The 17,070-nt window shown below is 40.7% G+C and overlaps 1 protein-coding gene across 2 annotated transcripts in view; it reads right to left on the bottom strand.

Annotated features, from left to right (window-relative positions):
- Positions 1-17,070, bottom strand: part of KIFAP3 (kinesin associated protein 3) — a 67,634-nt gene that overhangs the window by 49,111 nt on the left and 1,453 nt on the right. For both annotated transcript variants that reach the window (XM_058808376.1, XM_058808377.1), the window contains exons 2-10: positions 14,608-14,739; positions 13,260-13,414; positions 12,123-12,178; positions 11,498-11,639; positions 10,322-10,421; positions 9,467-9,591; positions 8,927-9,025; positions 8,067-8,245; positions 5,802-5,964 (exon numbers count right to left, since the gene is read on the bottom strand). In XM_058808376.1, the coding sequence (XP_058664359.1) occupies positions 5,802-5,964; positions 8,067-8,245; positions 8,927-9,025; positions 9,467-9,591; positions 10,322-10,421; positions 11,498-11,639; positions 12,123-12,178; positions 13,260-13,414; positions 14,608-14,739 (1,151 nt within the window). The remainder of the gene's footprint in view (positions 1-5,801; positions 5,965-8,066; positions 8,246-8,926; positions 9,026-9,466; positions 9,592-10,321; positions 10,422-11,497; positions 11,640-12,122; positions 12,179-13,259; positions 13,415-14,607; positions 14,740-17,070) is intronic.

Genomic DNA, 17,070 nt, shown 5'->3' with positions numbered 1-17,070 from the left:
ATTTAGATGCTGAGTTCTAAAGTTCTAAGACACATTGTGCACTCCCCTCTCTTTATATCACTCAGACATGTTTAAGTCTATCTGCACTTCTAATAAGGATTTTGAAAATCAATGTTAAGAGATGTTTTTTGTTTGTGGGGGTTTTTGTGTCGGGGTTCTTTTTGTTTGTTGTTGAGGGTTTTCTTTTTTATTTCAGTCTTGGCCATACTCACCACAAATGATAAAAAAACTCCCATTAAAATAAATCCCTTAATAATTGCTGCTTTCCAACAGACTGGTCCCTGTAGTTGAACTGTTACTTAATGTGCTTCAGCCAGCCTTCACTATAAAGGAATGGAGACACCCCAGGCAATATTCACACAAGCAGTATTGGAACCAGCTGCTGCAGAGCCACCTTAGGAAAAAAAGGTTTCTCAATTTAATTGGGAAAACAGGAGGAAGCATAAATTTTACTGCCATTAATAACTTCAAGCAATCCTGATATGACTTTACCTCACCCTGATGGCTGGACATGTGCTTTTTGTTAGGGTCTTTGCCACATCTGACCCTCATTGTTTGCTCACTTGATCAGGTAAGAAAATGTATGTTTCTTTATAGGATAAACGAGGCCTATTAAAGTCAGAAAAAACACTGCAGTAGCCTATAAGAAGCTCCATTTTTCAACAGATGTGTGAAGCTCCATAATAAGTTCATTACAAAAAGGCCAAGTGAACGCATAAAGAGAGCACATCTACTTTAAGCCTTCTTAAAAGAAACTTTCATAAAAGGAATAGAGCATTAAAAGCCCACAGCACTCCGTTAATTAGAGAGCAAAGTACTACTTGGCTTTTTTACCAGCAGTCACCTTATAATCCAGCTTGGCTGCACACCATATCAAGCCTTGATTGTTAAGAAGCCCAACACACAACTGTGTTTGGCAATTCTTTGATTGCTCATTAAACCCAACTTGTAAAGAATGGAAAAATATCAGAGGAATTTCAGCAGTTCTCAGAACAGATTCTATCAATGAATCCAGTGCAGACAGGCTCCTCACTGAGGGCTAAATATGACTGTCAGTGCTACTCTCTGCTCTGGCTTCTTCAGCTTAAATGAACAAGACAGAGAAGCCTGACTTACTCTGGAGTTTCCACAGCCCATGAATTTTAATCTAAAATTAGTTGGATACTCCTTCTCATTGTGCTTATATTAAAGAAATTAAGAACATCATACCAGGATGCTCACATTAATAAGGCAGAGAGGCTGGGCACAATCTGTGACTGGCAAAACCATACTGGTGCTACCTGGGGCTGCCCACACTGTATTTCAGAGTGCTGTATAACAAACCCTCATCTGCTTGGCTGAAACACAAATCCACAAGGCCAAAGTGCTTTCAGCCACTGTAATCTGTGCTGGAAAACATAACCCAGGATGTTCCTCACCACCTCAAATCTATTTGAGTTTGACTGCCTTGGCACTGAGTGGCACTTTCACAACCCTTCTGTACTCCAGGTTCCCTTTGGGCCTGATTTGCAACCAGTCCTGTTTTGTGACCCACTCACTTTTCAGCTCACCAGTATCTTTGTTCAATCTTCCATTTTTAAAAGCAGACAGTAATTGCAAGCAACAGAAGAGATACTTAAGTCTGACTTCCAAGCATGATGGGGTTTTATTCTTTCAGCATGGCTTGCACTGGGGAGTGAATGAAACGAAAATGGCATTTCAGGACAATATGTATTGAGTACACCTAAGAACTGTCCAGCAGCTCTGGGAGATGAACACACACATCAAAGAGATGATTTGTTCCCCACACAGTCAGACTTACCCTTTTTACTCTCTGAGCAGCACCACAGTTCCTTCCCACTGTAACAGCTTTTGCAGAATTCCCTGCAATTTGCACCCTTGGAGAGGGATATCTCACTGATGACAGGACAGGGCTGCTGCCAGAAGCTGCTTCTCAACAGGGCTCCACCATGAGCTTTTCAGGCTTAACCCCCACAGCAGCACTCAGCTGGCTCTGCTGTACAAACTGCCTGCTGTTCTCATGGCAAACGGGAACTATTTGTCTCACTTCACAAAGGCTAAGGAACAACTCAGAGTCAGCATAAAATAGAGCCCTTATTAAAAGACTATGAATCACAAGCTGTGCCTATATTTAACAGAGCTGTACTAAAAGTTTTGTATTCAATTTGGCCACTTAACTGAAAAACAAAGTGGATTTGGTCCAAACAAAAAATGAGGGGGTTTTATTTTTCCTTGCATGTTTTCTTCTGTTTGTTGCCAGGGCATTTACTTTAGAAGCCAATCACACATCCAGGGGAAGAATTATGAAAAAGGGTAACATTTCCCTGATGTCCAACAATGGAAGAGCATTTCCAGGAATCAAGAAAACAGATTTGTATCCTGTTTTGAAGTTCAGCTCTGTGCTTCCCCCTTTCCAAACTCTACCATAATTGGGGGCAAGTCACTCCTATGCTCCACTTCCCTTGAATACTGCCATGCAAAGCACAATGAGAGCACTCTAAGAGTGAAGCAAACCTGCAAGGAGAGGAGTGTAGCAGGCTGCTTTGGTATTTTACCAAGGGGATGACTGGAAGACACTGAACCTGTGTTTTCCACATTTCAGGCAAAAATCTAGTTTAAACCACTTGGTGAATTCACATGAATTCTCACCTTAGGCAACTCAAGTCACACTTCACATATATTGGCACAGAAAGATGACTCTAAATCTAAGATGACTTAGAAATCTAAATGTGATTTCAAAGTATTAAAACAAAGCCACACTACAAAAACCATTCTCTGCAGGGCCCTGGTGATTCAACATTTAAAAGGACTTCTTAAAGGATGGAAGTCACACAAAGCAAGAAAATCTCTTTTCACAGCTCCTAACCACCCTGTGCATGGAAAAAGCTGAGTACAGCAGGCTGTATCTTACAGGCCTCCACAGCTCTGCTCCAGCTTCAGATCTAAAATCTGAAGCCAAACTTCCCTCAGCTGCACACAGCTCTTTGAGAGTCACAGACTAACAAAGATCAGCTGTGGCTGATTAATTTGGGTGCCTGCAGGGAGCAAGAGGAGCTTTGTCATATACAATACTTGAGACTTGTGAAGAGAAGCAAGTGGTGCTGACTGGCACAGCTACATGGGGAAGCAGGCATTGGCACTGTTAAAAAGAAAAAGCTAATTAAAATGGAAACCAAGACTTAAGCAGAGTTTCTCATGTCCATGCTTTCAACAGCAGCCTCAACACTCTGGAGTGTGATGGAAAGAAAGATGTTCCTTCTCCATTACACCCATGGCATATTTATTCCTCTCCTGAGAGCTCAGTTGGAGCCAGTTCATCCCCACTGTTCAGCCTCCACCTCCATTTAGAGCCTTCCTGCTCCCAAACAATTCAGTGTCCCTTGGGAGAGCAGAGCATCTTCCAGAACTGCAGGCTGCATTCAGCTCCATGCTAAGCCCTAAACCCCTAACAAACAAATCCTTTAATTCTTTGCAATCTCAACTCTCCCCTTAAACACCTATTACACTTAATTTGTACCCATCTCAAACCCAGTGCTAAAAAATTAGAGGCCCAGCATGCATAAATGCTAAATTTCAGGAGGTTGAGTCAGCACACTTGACCTCTTGGCATTAAGAGTTGTACAAGGACTTGTCAACAGCTGTTGTGCTGTGTTAGCACTTGGAGATGACCTGCAAATGTAAACTGAAGGGTACTGACTTGAATAATGTGTGTTTAATATCCAAATAACCTGTATGAATGGGGCATCTGGCACATGGCAGTTTTATTATTCAGACTACAGACTTCTCTCAGACAGGATATGGCAAGTGATGCAATTGAGAATTGCTAGAATCACCATACCAAGAAAAGTCTCACAAACCCTAGTCATGGCTTAAAGAAGCAAGTAATAGAATTTTTAGCACATCAAAAGTAAGTATCAACCAATTCTACAGGGAGAAGCAAGAAGAGCACATGCCTCTATGAAAAATTCAAAGTAAAAAAGAAAGAATGGTTGAATACATCTTAGGTGAGAAAAAAAACACACTGAATATTCTGGAAGTACCAGCATTACTTGCAATAATTATCCTAACAACTACAAATTAGCAACCAGTTCTTCTGAGCTAAACAGCCTTCACACAGGCCTACTTACAAGTCTAAGAGAATGGCATTTGAAAAGCAATTCTCCTCTCCATGTTACAAACAGACACTAAAAGCAGATATTTAACTGATGAGTTCAGTCTGACTCTGATATTAAATGGAGAATTTCTGGAAGCAGGGACTTCAGTGTCATTGCCAGGGGTGACAAATCCCCAGAAGGCCCCCTCAGACCACAGCAATATCTGCTGTATGAACAAAAGGGACACGTTCCTGCTCCAAAAACCTTACAACCCAAGCTGAACCAAGAAGATTCAAAGATTTCCTCATCAGCTTCCATTTCTCATTGACTTTACTACCAAATAACATTGTCTTGAGGATATAAAATAAAGAAGAGGGCTTTCAAATGCCAATTTTCACCATCCTAGCTCAGACCAGAGCAAACAGAAAGTATAAAAGGATGTGAGGCATGGCAGGCTGTACCACGTAGCTGTTGTATAATAATCACCAACAGGATCAAGGCTTCCAAAGCACTCTAAGTTTTTATGGTGTTCAATAAACAGCAAAAAGGCTGTGATGAGGTTGAAGTAGAATTGAGAAGACAAACAACCCTAAGAGAATTGACAGCTAGAGGAGAAAGCTGAGATTCACCACTGCATTACCCCTGCCCCAGGCAGGATCTGATATGCCCTCTGCACTGGATTCAGCACATCCCAAAGCCAAAGGGTTTCAGAAGACTTTAGCAATGTCTTGCATCAGTGATTCATACAAACAAGACTCTCTATTCCCACTCAGCAATCCCTAAAGCCAAAAGCTGCTAAACCTTTAGTGTATCAACCAGAGCAACCCCCAGGTCTGGCCTCCTCAGCCAAACAACACAAAAAGCAACACAGTCCCTCCTCAGAACTCCAGCATACAACAGTGATCAAATAGAGCAATCCTCTGCTTTTTCCAAATTCCTTATTGTTTCCACGGCTTTCCCCTAGAGACAACAAAGTTTCACTTGTAACTGATGTACTTACATGATCTTAACACAAGACTGCCAAGCTGCAAGTCTAGAAATCAGTACACCCTAGATTGAAAACTAACAAAATTGGGAGATTTCTGATCTCTCTGGACAAGTTCCAAGAGCTAGCAGGTATACCAAGCTTCACTAAAAAGAAATATTTATATATATGTAGTTTGTACCTACATCAGCCCTGTGAAGTTGCTGGCTGTTTTTCCTAGGTGCTCCCCCAGAATGACAAACATCACTCATGTGTCAGCTCATGGGGTTTTCAGATAGCTACTGAAGTGATTTTTGAAAACTAACAAAACTGGGGGGTGTCTGATCTGTTTGGACAAGTTCCAAGAGCTAGCAGGTATACCAAGCTTCAGTAAAAAGAAATATTTATATATATAGTTTGTACCTACATCAGCTGGGCTCTGTGAAGTTGCTGGCTGTTTTCCCTAGGTGCTCCCCCAGAATGACAAGCATCACTCATGTGTCAGCTCATGGGGTTTTCAGGTAGCCACTAAGGTAATTTTTAAAGACTGGAAGATTCATTCTACAGCTCAAGAGACCCTAGAAGTAAATCTACAGGAATCTACAAGATGATGTGAATGCCAGGAAGCTGGGAGTGGTGAGGAAGTGGCAAAAACACAAGTGACACAGCAACTCTCAGGTACATCATACCATGATGCAAAGAGCTTCACTGCAATGTCTGTGTTAGACCAAAAGAAGACATACCCAGGAGTGCAGTGAGTTTGGGAAGCAAACCAACATGGACCATTTTACTTCTCAGGCCTGTGTCAAAGGAGAGATTCAGCAAGAGTCGAAGAGTAATATTCAGCAGGTCTTCATGTTCACATGGCACCATTTTCACAAGTTTTTCAATAATATCCATTTCAACCTGTATTTCAAGGGAAAAAAAACCAAAACCATAATCCATCCAAACTTACTCTGGCTTCAATATCCAATTTGTAGCCATAACAGTGACTGTTAATGCAGTTTCATCTGAAGTAGTTTCACTTATGCCTTTGTGGTTGAAATCTTCTAGATTGGCTTACTGGGAAACATTGATTGAAAAAGGCTTTGAACCAACAAGTTCATATGTCTTGAAAACATTCCTCACTGTTGGAATACTGCAGGAATGTGGTAAAGACATCACCTGCAAAACTAGATTGGGGTAAGCAAACTCACTTAAACTTTAACACATGCAATCCTGCAGCAACTGCCAGTGGAGTCAAAGATAGAGCCAACCAAGAAAGACAGAAAATTGGCACCCAAAAAGAATTTGAGACCTTTCATTATGATTTTCAAATCAACCCCTAGCCAGAAGTGTGCATGTGCTCTCAGAAGAGGCATGCCATCCTACATGTCAATTTAATAAAAGCATGAAAGTCATCTTGAAACATGTATCACTTTCAAATTAAAAAGTGGAATCCAGAAACTGAGAAGTGGTATCAGTTCCTGAGATCATGTTCACTTCACCAGCCAGAAAACACATCTGAACTGGCAAGACTTCAGAAAGTTTTTATCATGTTTTAAGCAACATTTCTGAGCTTTTATTTGACACAATCTTTTAAATGCATTCCTTTTTTTTTTTTTTTTTTTTTTTTTTTGTACCCCAGATCCTTCTTTGGCCAGAAGGAGGCACATTAAATTACTTGGCATTCTTCAGACTTCTCCATGTACATTACTAGTCTGGTTATAAATAGACACTGAATGAACACTAAGAAAAGAAACTACAGCTCTCCCCACACAGCCCAGTGCAATAATCAACAACTGCCTGGACAGCTTTGATCAGAAACAATCAGATAGCAACAACTCCTACCTCACTGCTTTGAATTTCATATGGCCCTGCAACAGCCAAGGAAAGAATGTGCTATAAATACACATGAATTATTCATTGGTACTCAGAATCAGGTGCTGAACAACTAATCTTGGTTCATTTTGCCTTGGACAGTTTTGTATTACTGCCCAATACAAATATCAGAACATTTTCTCCTTCACTGGTAGCTTTCCTTAATAATACCATGGAGAAAAAAGCATCATCTTTATTATCAGTAAGGAATGCTCACACAGCTGACCTGAAGCACACCAACATTTCCAAAATTGTTAGAACATTCTGAAATCAAATTGATTCAACAACTTTGTTTATCTTTCCAGTAAATCAGGAGGAATGGGGAAAGTGTGCCAGCATATCAGCGGGCTGGAGAGCAAATTCTTATTTTTCTAACCAAGCCCCATATATAAATAAGGGAGATATTGCTTGTCTGCAGTGTTCAGTGCACATGCATGCAAAGGTCCAGTTAATTCACTGCTGCTTTTACACAGATCTTTTCACCTCACAATCTCTGTACACCACTGATCTCAGATTACCTCTTGGATAAAGAAAATGTATAATTTTCATCTAATTAATTGAAATAGAGACACAAAAGTGAAGTCAAGCATCTATTACAGTATCAGTGAAAGAGGTACTTGGCTAGAGTTTGAAGTCACAAAACAAATTATGCTACAATTTCAGAAGTGTAAGACTTCACAAAAAAAAATTATGAAGAATAACTGCCTCCACTTCTTTGGAGGAAGGAACCAAACTGACACAAGAAATAAATAAACGAGAATGAGGAGAATAAATATCTCTCTTCCCAAGTCAATACATGGCAGAAACAACAATATGTTGTCACAAGAGTATAGTCTGGGGGCAGAGTCATGGGCACCACCATAAGTGGGGATAAAACAAGACTCTGAGGTGCTGAATTCAAAATCTGGAATTTTGTGGACCATATTTTGCATCATATTCTCTGTTTGGGATTTCCTCAAAACAGTTTGCAGTAGGTTATGACTGGATGTTGTGCTTTCCTTGCACTCACTTTACTTGTAACAAAACAGAATAATCAGTGCTAGAGATACTCAGTGTGAAAACAGAGATGTTTCCCTCTTCCCTCCAACCACACAAAGTTTTCAGATCTCCAACCTTCCCAGCATTCAGTGGAGTGCTACAAGCCTCACCATATCATTTTTGTTCTCCATGAAAATGCTGAGTTTCTTCAGGAAGGTCACAACGAGGATGAGCAGCTCAAAATTATCGCGGTCCAGAGCTTTCACCAGCATGTGCACAATGTTCTTGTTCCTCATCTTCAGCTCAATGCGAGTGTCCTCAGCCAGGTTGAGCAGCAGGTAAATTGCAACTGGCAAAGGTCAACACAAATCACACCAACAGATCACACCCAACACAACAAATCTCTATTTATACTTCAAGTACTGAAGACAAGACTTTCAGAAGCATTTTGCTCCCTTTTCAATGCATTTTGAAGGAAATTGCCAGTGAATGCCTTTTTTTGGCCTCTTTAAGAAGCATTAAGAACATTCATTCCAATTGTGGCTCTGAAAAAAATTAGAATTATGATAACTAGAAGCTTTTTGTGTTGTGTGATTTGTGTTTTTTAAAATTCCAATTCCAACAGGAAGCAGTAAAAAGCCCCTCTCAGGAAAGGTTTACCACTCGGATCATTTCAATCTAACATGAAGTGTATTTTAATACAAAAACTGGGATAGAATGAAATCTATTCAAAGAGTCAGATACAAGCAAAATTAGGTAAATTTTAAAAAATTTCAAATACCCAACTCCTCCCAAACCAATATAATAAGCAAAGAAGAGTGGATCACTTTTGCTTTTCTACTGACAAAAGGTTTTTAAAATTATTAATAATGTCAAACAATCTGATTAAGTATTTGTCTTTTCCCTGTTCTTGGGCAACACTCTTCCATACTCATCCATGTTTAAGACATCCTGGTTGTAAAAAGAATCCCAGAGGATCCCTCAGCCATGTTTACCCACAAGAAAATAATTTGCTATTTGGATTTGGTACCTCTAAGCAGCTGCTCCTGCTTGACAACCAGCCCTTTGTATTTCTTGTAAGTTTTCTCAGAGTCCTTCTTCAGGGTTTGATTTTCAGGATCTTCATCAAGTGAATTAGAGAAGTTAAGGAGTTCAGAGAAAAGTGATGCAGGCTAGGTGACAATTGTCCTGGAAAGTGTTTCTCAATCACCAGTGAAAAGCAAGGGATCTATGGAATAGCCAGTGCCAAAACTCTCCCTCAGCACCAGCTGCTACACCTGCAATCCAGGCCAGGATATTTTACACCCTACTAAGCAGCACAGATGTTCTAAGACATATTGCTGATAAATTTTTTTTTTCCTTGTGTTGCTTTAATAGCTTCAGTTTAACCTCTTCCACATCCCAAAATCTTCCCCCTTGGTCTTTCTCATATCTGCAATTATATTTTGCACTTTCTGGTAAATTCTGCTGCTTTCACAGAAGGTGTTGTGCGCTCATCTTGTGTAACCCAACAACACTCATCAAGACAAGTCAGAAGCCATCAGGCTACAGCAGAACATCAAAAGGATATCAGCTTTCTTCTTTTTAGCAAGTTCTTCCTGCCAAAGCTCATGTCTCTTCAGTTCATGGTCTATGATATTCATACACAGAGCTCCAATTTTGTAATGTGTGATTATCCCATGAAACTGAGAGAAACTACATTGAAGAAATAATATTTGTGAGGAATATCTACTCCATATCTACTGTGACATCTATGGTAGTAATAGTGCACCACATCCAATATTAAAAAAGGTATTTACAGTCTGCCCCATTAAAGCACTCTCCTATTGGAAAATTATTTCAAAATAAGAGCAATCCCTGAAAACATGAATATTTTCTCAACTTGTAGAAAAATAAGGAATAGTTTGTTGTTCCAGATCAAAATAAAAACACATTTCAATTTTTATGCATAAAGGAAAAGGTTTTCCCCTCAGCCCTGCCTTCCATTCTGCAAGTGCTTCAGAGCACTCTCCTCATCAGAAATAGAGACCTAAAATCAAGGTAAATGCAATTTCTGCTTGAATTATTTCTAGGCAGGGTATGCAGAAACACTGGCATAGCTAAATAAGAGCAAGTGCTCACTTCAGTTTTGAACAGTTTCCTCCCTTAGGTGTGCAGATGGAAATTAGAGGTGGCAGCTCAGCCACCTTTCATTTCTGACACAAAGCTATGAGTCAATCTTTACTAGCTCCTTCCCAGCTCCCTTACAAACTGCCTCATCATGAGAGTTCTTTTTGTTTTAAGTGATAAAACTGAGGCACAAGCATGTTTCTGTCTGTTCTTCCTGTTTCAGTGAAGTTTTGTAGCACAGAGCAATAAACAAATGAAAAGCCACTAAGCAGAGCTACATTCTTTATGTTCCTAAATCCAGGGACTCTGCACTCACCTTGAAAAGCAGAAGAAAATGTAAATTATATTGGTAGCCAGTTCAATGCTTTGTTTCCAGTCTTCCCTCAGCACTCTGGCCAATGCACCCAGGGCAGTTTCTGGAGTGAAACAAGATTTAGAGAAGCATCAGCATTTTGTGTCCCTCCTTTTTAGCTTGTGAGCCTCAGAATTTGAAAACATCTATCAGTTTTCTAGTGGAACACTCTCACAGGTGTCTCACTTTAACAGGCAGCACTGCTCACCAGTTCTGTTTGGAGGCAGTACCAGAGAGTGCCCTGGGTGGTCAGCATGTCACAAACCCTGGAAGCAGCAGCATAGAAGGAAAGTGCAACCAAACACTGAATTCATCTCAGAACTGCCACTAACCTTCAGATTTTGTGGCCTCTGCCAGCTCTGTGTTGCACACTACATTGTGTCCCTGTGTTTTAGCCATTTTCACTTTCAAATTCCCTTTAAATTCTGCCTGGACAGACAATATTTCTCATCCCTCTTTCCATTTATTTTTCCCCCTGAATCTACTTCATATTATTTAACAATTTGGTTGCTCCTTGTCTTATTTAATTTCACTTTTCCAGTCATGCTCCCCTAGCTAGTCTCTATTCACGTTACACCTTGATCACAAAAGCAGCAACTGGGAACTTGAAGCACTAAATATTTTCAACAACTCTTAGGGACAAGCCATTATTTCATGGCTCACTATTCCCATCCCATCTTCTGTGGAGACACTGCAAGATGGGCATGTACTGAAGTCATCAATACATGAGGGTAAAAGGGCTCAGCAAAGAGACAAAAAGGGCAAGGAAAGAAAATTTAAAAAATTAACTCATGTCAGCTTGCAAATTCTCTTTTCAAGGCAAGTTCCCTGATCTACAGAATACACCAATACATTCCCATCTCCAGCAATAATGCCAGCTGGAGTTAATTGAGCATCAAAATAACCAGGATCAGAAAAAAAATAGCTGAAGCTCTAGAGGCCAGGAGGATTTCAGTATTAGCCTCACCTAAGACCAGTCTGAGCAGAGAGACCCAACAGAGCTTTGATGGTCACCTTATTATATACAGAGAAACAGAGCCTAGCAAACTAAAGAAAACCCCAAATGAAAGGTGAGCTACTTTTCCCTGGACACAAATGAACAGCACATTAAGAGAAATTACCACTGGGTTTTAAAATTACCATTTATAAGCAGCTCTTCCAAATTATCAGGATTCCTGGCCAGCTGCAGGATGAGGGCAGAGCCCCGCACCTTGTCAGGAATGTCCTCGTACAGTAACTCAATGTACTCATCCATGTCATTGATGTTGGCAACTTCATCAATCTGAAAGCAGTCAGAGAAAGGCTTTCACTGAGAGACGGGGCAATTCAACACCAGCAATCACAATTCAGTTGTCACACCAAAGGACACTCAGCTTCTGAGTACAGATCTTAGGCAAAAATGAAATACAAGCTAAAAAATCCCAACACATGCAGAATGACTGCCAATGAACAGCAGGAAATCTGACGAGATGTAATTCCTAAAAATCAAAGGATGCTCAGGATGTCTTGTCTGATGTTGCAGTCCTCACTGTCAGTCCTGCTGTGTGCTATACTTGGAGGGGTAAGTATGCAAGTCAAATATTTTACCCTTTTAGGAGATAATTTTTTCCCATTGTGCAGTATTTCCAAACCAAGTTCTTTGTTTAAAAATCAAGAAGCAAAAACCCCACAAGAATTCAGCATTTCCTCTCCCCTCCTCCCTTTTGTAATTGCTTACTGAAGTAGCAAACAGGGTTTGCATTTCTCTTTTAACATCAATACTTACCTCTGTTCCTTCAAATGGGGGTGGATCTTTTGGCTTGCTGGTTTTCTCTTTCCTTTCTACAAAGAAAAAGATGTGGGTGCAGTTAAGTTACACATAAACACAGATCAAACACATGTCCAGTGTTCTCATAATGAGTTAAATCAAGGTCAAAGTCCTTTGTGTCCAGCTGACCTGCCAGACTAACACAGGTTTCTGAACCCCAACAGTCCTAGGGAGTACAACAAATCCTCAGCTGCCTTTTGACAACTCAGTCTAAATGATCAGTGATAACCTTATCAGCTGGGGAGATAGAGGCTAATAAACCATAGAACAAGCCTAGAACGACAACACTCACTCCCACAGTGAGACATCAGCAGCTTTGATCCTTCTTGTGCCCTTGTGTGTCTTGTACCCAGACACAGAAATGCAGAGTGAAAGAGGGTAAAACCTGCAAAGCTCTTACAATCAAACCCCATTTCTAACATAAATCTTCATTTTAAATTTGTCTCACTAGGAATCCAGTTTGAAAACAAAGCTTACCATTTCAGGGCTGCAAGAAACCTGGGTAACCACAAAGTAATGTAGAATCTTATGTTAAATATTCAACTGTGCCCTGAGCAGAAAGTTTAAGGTGAACTTAAGACATAAATAGGAGCACCAAGATGGAACTTTAGATGATGAGATGAGAGAAACACCCCAGGCATCAAAGCTTGTGAGGCTCTGAGAGTCTCCAGCTTTACACACAGCCCAAACTGAGCCTAGGCACCCTCTGTACCCTTGCAGGAGGTGATGGCAGAGATCTTTCTAGGAAGATCCCCTTAGAGACTTTTGATGTCACTGAAAATGCAGATTCAATACGATGAGGCTTCACCCAATAGCCAAATCTGTACCTCTCAAGTGCTGCTAAAGCACAAGGCAGCCAGTAAGAAGCATCAATATTAAATGTAAATAATACAATAAATTTGGTTATTTAAAAGGCAATTTCCTGGCTTCAAGATCATAATTGCTTCCAAGGGTGATAAAGATATGTTTCCTACTGTGACCATCCCCAGAGAATTGGTACATCAGGCACACTGGGCTCTCAGCCAGGAACACCTCAGTATTTGCTCAAGGCTGAGGCACCCCAGTCCCAAGCTGCTTTGTTGCTGTATGTTTTACCTTTCCCTGCTGAGGAATCCCTGCGGTTCTGCAGGTAGTACAGCAGCTGCTCCACTTCTCCAAGCTTGGAGGGGTGAATGAGCTTGCATTCTTCAACAACCTTTCGAGCCAGGGAACCAATGTCTGTGTTTGCATTGAGGCTCTTCAGTCGAATTCTGCAACACAGACAAATCTCTTTTCAGTTTTTAAATTTATCTTCAGCCCTTTGATTATGTTTATACAATCAAGAATTTCTCAAAGCAGAAATGATCCTGATACACTCAGTGCCTGTGCCTTTCATGTCCAAGTGGTGCCTCTGAACTCCAAATGCCAAGCAAGTGTCAAACAGATTTGGTGGAGTATAACTGTTCATGAGCTGACAAGCAGCAACATTAAAGGCAGCTGGATGAACAGATCCCTTACAGCCATCTTAGATACAAAAGACAGTAATTGATTTGGTTATACCACATAAAAAGGGCACAGGACCACAAAGGAGTATTGGAGACAAAAAAAGTCCCAAATGAAAGACAGTCCTGGGTGTTTGTCTGCACAGAAAGGTTATTTTGCAGTGCCAGGAGTCTCCCACAGCAGCCAGGTCCACAAGCAAAGAGCAAGAAGAAATCTCTGTGGGCATTAACAACAGGCTGGAAAAAAAAGGAATTCCACCATCATGAAGATGCAAATTATGTTGATTCATCTGATGACAGAAGTATGCTTCTGATATTTTCAAAAATTTGAGACAATTTAAAGACTCTCTTTTCTTTTTCCCTCAACATGCACTCACACAGGCAGCCACTTCAGTTCAAATTTTCAAAAAGAAACCAGTACAGAGATAAAACCCCCCTAGAACAGATCCAACCTTGCAGCTTGAAAGATGAAGTTAGGATAGTTCTCTCAGCTTTTCCAGTGGGGAATATTTTAATGGTCTTGAAAGAAATTACCCAGGCAAAATTGAAATGCAGAAAAAGCAGTGAATTCACTGGTTGGGCAGATGAAAACAACAGGAGAGGCAACAGCTGGAGCACAAGGCTGTCAGGAGGTTCAATGGTACTCCTTGCTCCAACATGAACTACCATTTGCACAGGAAACAATAACTTTTCTCTGCCTCAAATACCCATCATGTAAAACAGAAGTCATCATTTTCCTTTACAAAACACCTCAAAGGACATGGCTGAAAAGCAATTCACAACGTGTGTTTCAGATGTTAACCTTCCCAGGCACCTGTTATTTCCCGGCTTTGAAACCCTCTGCTGCTCCAGCACTAAGTTCCACAAAGATTATAAACTACAATTTCTCAGAGCAGGTGGTACTCTGAGTTATTGAATATAGAAAAATTGAAATAAAATATCAGAGCTTGCTATGACCTTACATTTTCTGACATTCCTTGCGTTCCCCCAGCATGGGGTCTCCCAGCTCTCCCAGAATTGTTGCTTCCACTTCATAATGGACAATGAGGGCTTTCTCAGATGGATGCACATCTATGTTACCTCCTTTTACCTTCCTGCCATAAAGGGAAAAAAACAGATTAAAGGAGAAGCTCAGAAAACACATCAGAGCAGAAATCAGGTACCTGCTGTGCAGACCCTAAACCCAAGTAGTGCTTGGGTTGCATATTCCATCCCACATAAATGTACCAAAGCCTGGTGCTAGGGGCATATTCTTGGTTACTGCCTGGAGTACAGAAATATCCAAGCCCCTGGTAAAGCCTCACTCACAGAAATGAGGAAAGAAATCAAAGTTATCCTATTCCATATCAACATAATGAATAAAAAGATGCATTTCACCAAGCAGGTGAATTTCCCAGTTGGTTCCCCATTACCTTGTCAGTATTGACAAATCTTGGTCTAATGCCCTTCACTTAGTGCAGTCCTCTACAAATGGAATTTTTTTGTCATTCTCTTGGCTAACTCCTAGTAGTTACAATTCTCTGAGACTGAATTACAGATAATTTGTATTTCAATTGAACTACTGTCTTTTGAAACACAAACCTGTTCTTCACCTCATTGTGCCTGCTGCCAGGCTTGAGGGATTACAAAAACCAAGAGCTGCCATCAAAAGCAATAAATCCTGTCTGCCTGCTTTTCTACAGCTACAGATCCTTGGGAGAAGCATTCTGGGCTATGCCAGTGCCAAAAGGGCCTGTCCTGCTCTCTCCTCTTTGTGCCAACAATTCTGTGTCCATGCAGATCCAAGCTCCTGAGGAAAGGCTCACATGGATGAAGACACACCTCATTTCTGTTTTCAAGCAGTGGCAGAACACATCCAGAGAATACAGGGACCTATTTTTATTTCTTGGTAAAGATGACACTTGTCCCTTGTCCACTTGGTACAGTCATGCCATAAACCAGGCTGCTAAACACTGCAAATTAAAACCACCTCCAAAATGTAGGTTTGGCTTTTGGGATGTGGAGTGGGTTTTTTGTTGGGTGTTCAGGTTTTTGGACAGATCATGTCCTTAAAGAGAATTACAAGTGACTTCACCAGTGGTCATATCAGCACCTAGGAGATAGCAATGACATTGGGTCAATTAGATCAGGAAAAATTACTTTAACCTCATAAAGTTGGAAATGTCAGCAAATCCAGATGCAGCCTGTGCTGTAACCATTGTCAGCAGAAAATGTTTGAAATGTGTCTCCATCTAATCAGCTACCCTGGCGTCCAGTTTTCCTTCTGCAAGTACAGCTGCAAAAAATACCTTTGTCTTGAGATACAACTGCAAAAAATACCTTTGTCTTGAGATACAGCTGCCCAAAAACCCCACAAACCACAGAAAGGTCAGAAAACCAAGAGTCTAGAAAGTCTTGAAAGGATATAAAGCTACACAGAGCAAACAAAAATATCTCTCTGGTGCTGGAGAGTAACATTTTCCATGAAAGCATAGCAAAACTCCCTTTATGACTTGAGATTTTTTGAAGAGACTTGGTTTGTTCCCCTTTAGCAGTACCTTGAAGCAGGTGTTAATGTTTTTATTTCAGAGGGATAGATGGGTAAACTGAAGAGCTTAGAGCTGCAGAGATTTTCTGCCCTCTCACACTGACACACACCCTCTCTGCCTGAGCTATTTCTGAGCTAATGAAGTCACAAATCAATACACAGCCAAGCTCCCTCTCTGAAAATCCTGCCTTGTGAAATGCTTGAGGACCTGCACTAAAATGTACTCCGCAGCCACAGAAATTGGTTTTTATTTGGAAAACACTGCATTCAGATTGTCAGCATCACAAGGGAAATCTTCATTTACAGAAAAAAAAATCCCTCAAATCTACAAACACATTTACTGATTTTTCCACACAACCTGAGTCTGTAAATCACCTCATAAAACATTTGAAACTGCAAATATTATAATGAGCAGAAACAGCAATGCACTGGGGAGCTCTCATGCACATCAGCCTGTCCTTTCACTCCACTGCTTGCTTTGTCAACAAGAACCCAGCTCAGTTCAAGCTTTAAAGAGGAAGGCATTTTTCCACAGACAAAAGCTGCAAGCTGAGCTCACGTAACCAAAGCTAGAGCGTTAATATCCTTTATTAACTGATTCCTTTAGAAGGAAAAAGCAAAAGCAAACTGTCCTAATGAAAAGTGGCACAAAGCACACGTGGGTAAGGCTGAAAATACAATAACAGATCCCAGCAAGTGAGGCTGGGTGGGAGGGGGAGTGCCCATGCAGGGTGACAAAGGGGAACAGGGAGCACAGGAGCACCAGACTTGCACACCACAAACAGATAGGTTTGGGTTTGTGCTCCCAAAAAAGAGAAACAACTACACCTGTTGCAGGGATGACTACAAAAAAAAAAAAAAATTCCTACAAAATGGCACAAACTGAACAGGTAAGGCT

Source organism: Ammospiza caudacuta, chromosome 7, assembly GCF_027887145.1.
Source record: "Ammospiza caudacuta isolate bAmmCau1 chromosome 7, bAmmCau1.pri, whole genome shotgun sequence".
NCBI classification, from domain to species: Eukaryota; Metazoa; Chordata; class Aves; order Passeriformes; family Passerellidae; genus Ammospiza; species Ammospiza caudacuta.
This window is presented reverse-complemented; position numbering and strand designations above follow the sequence as displayed.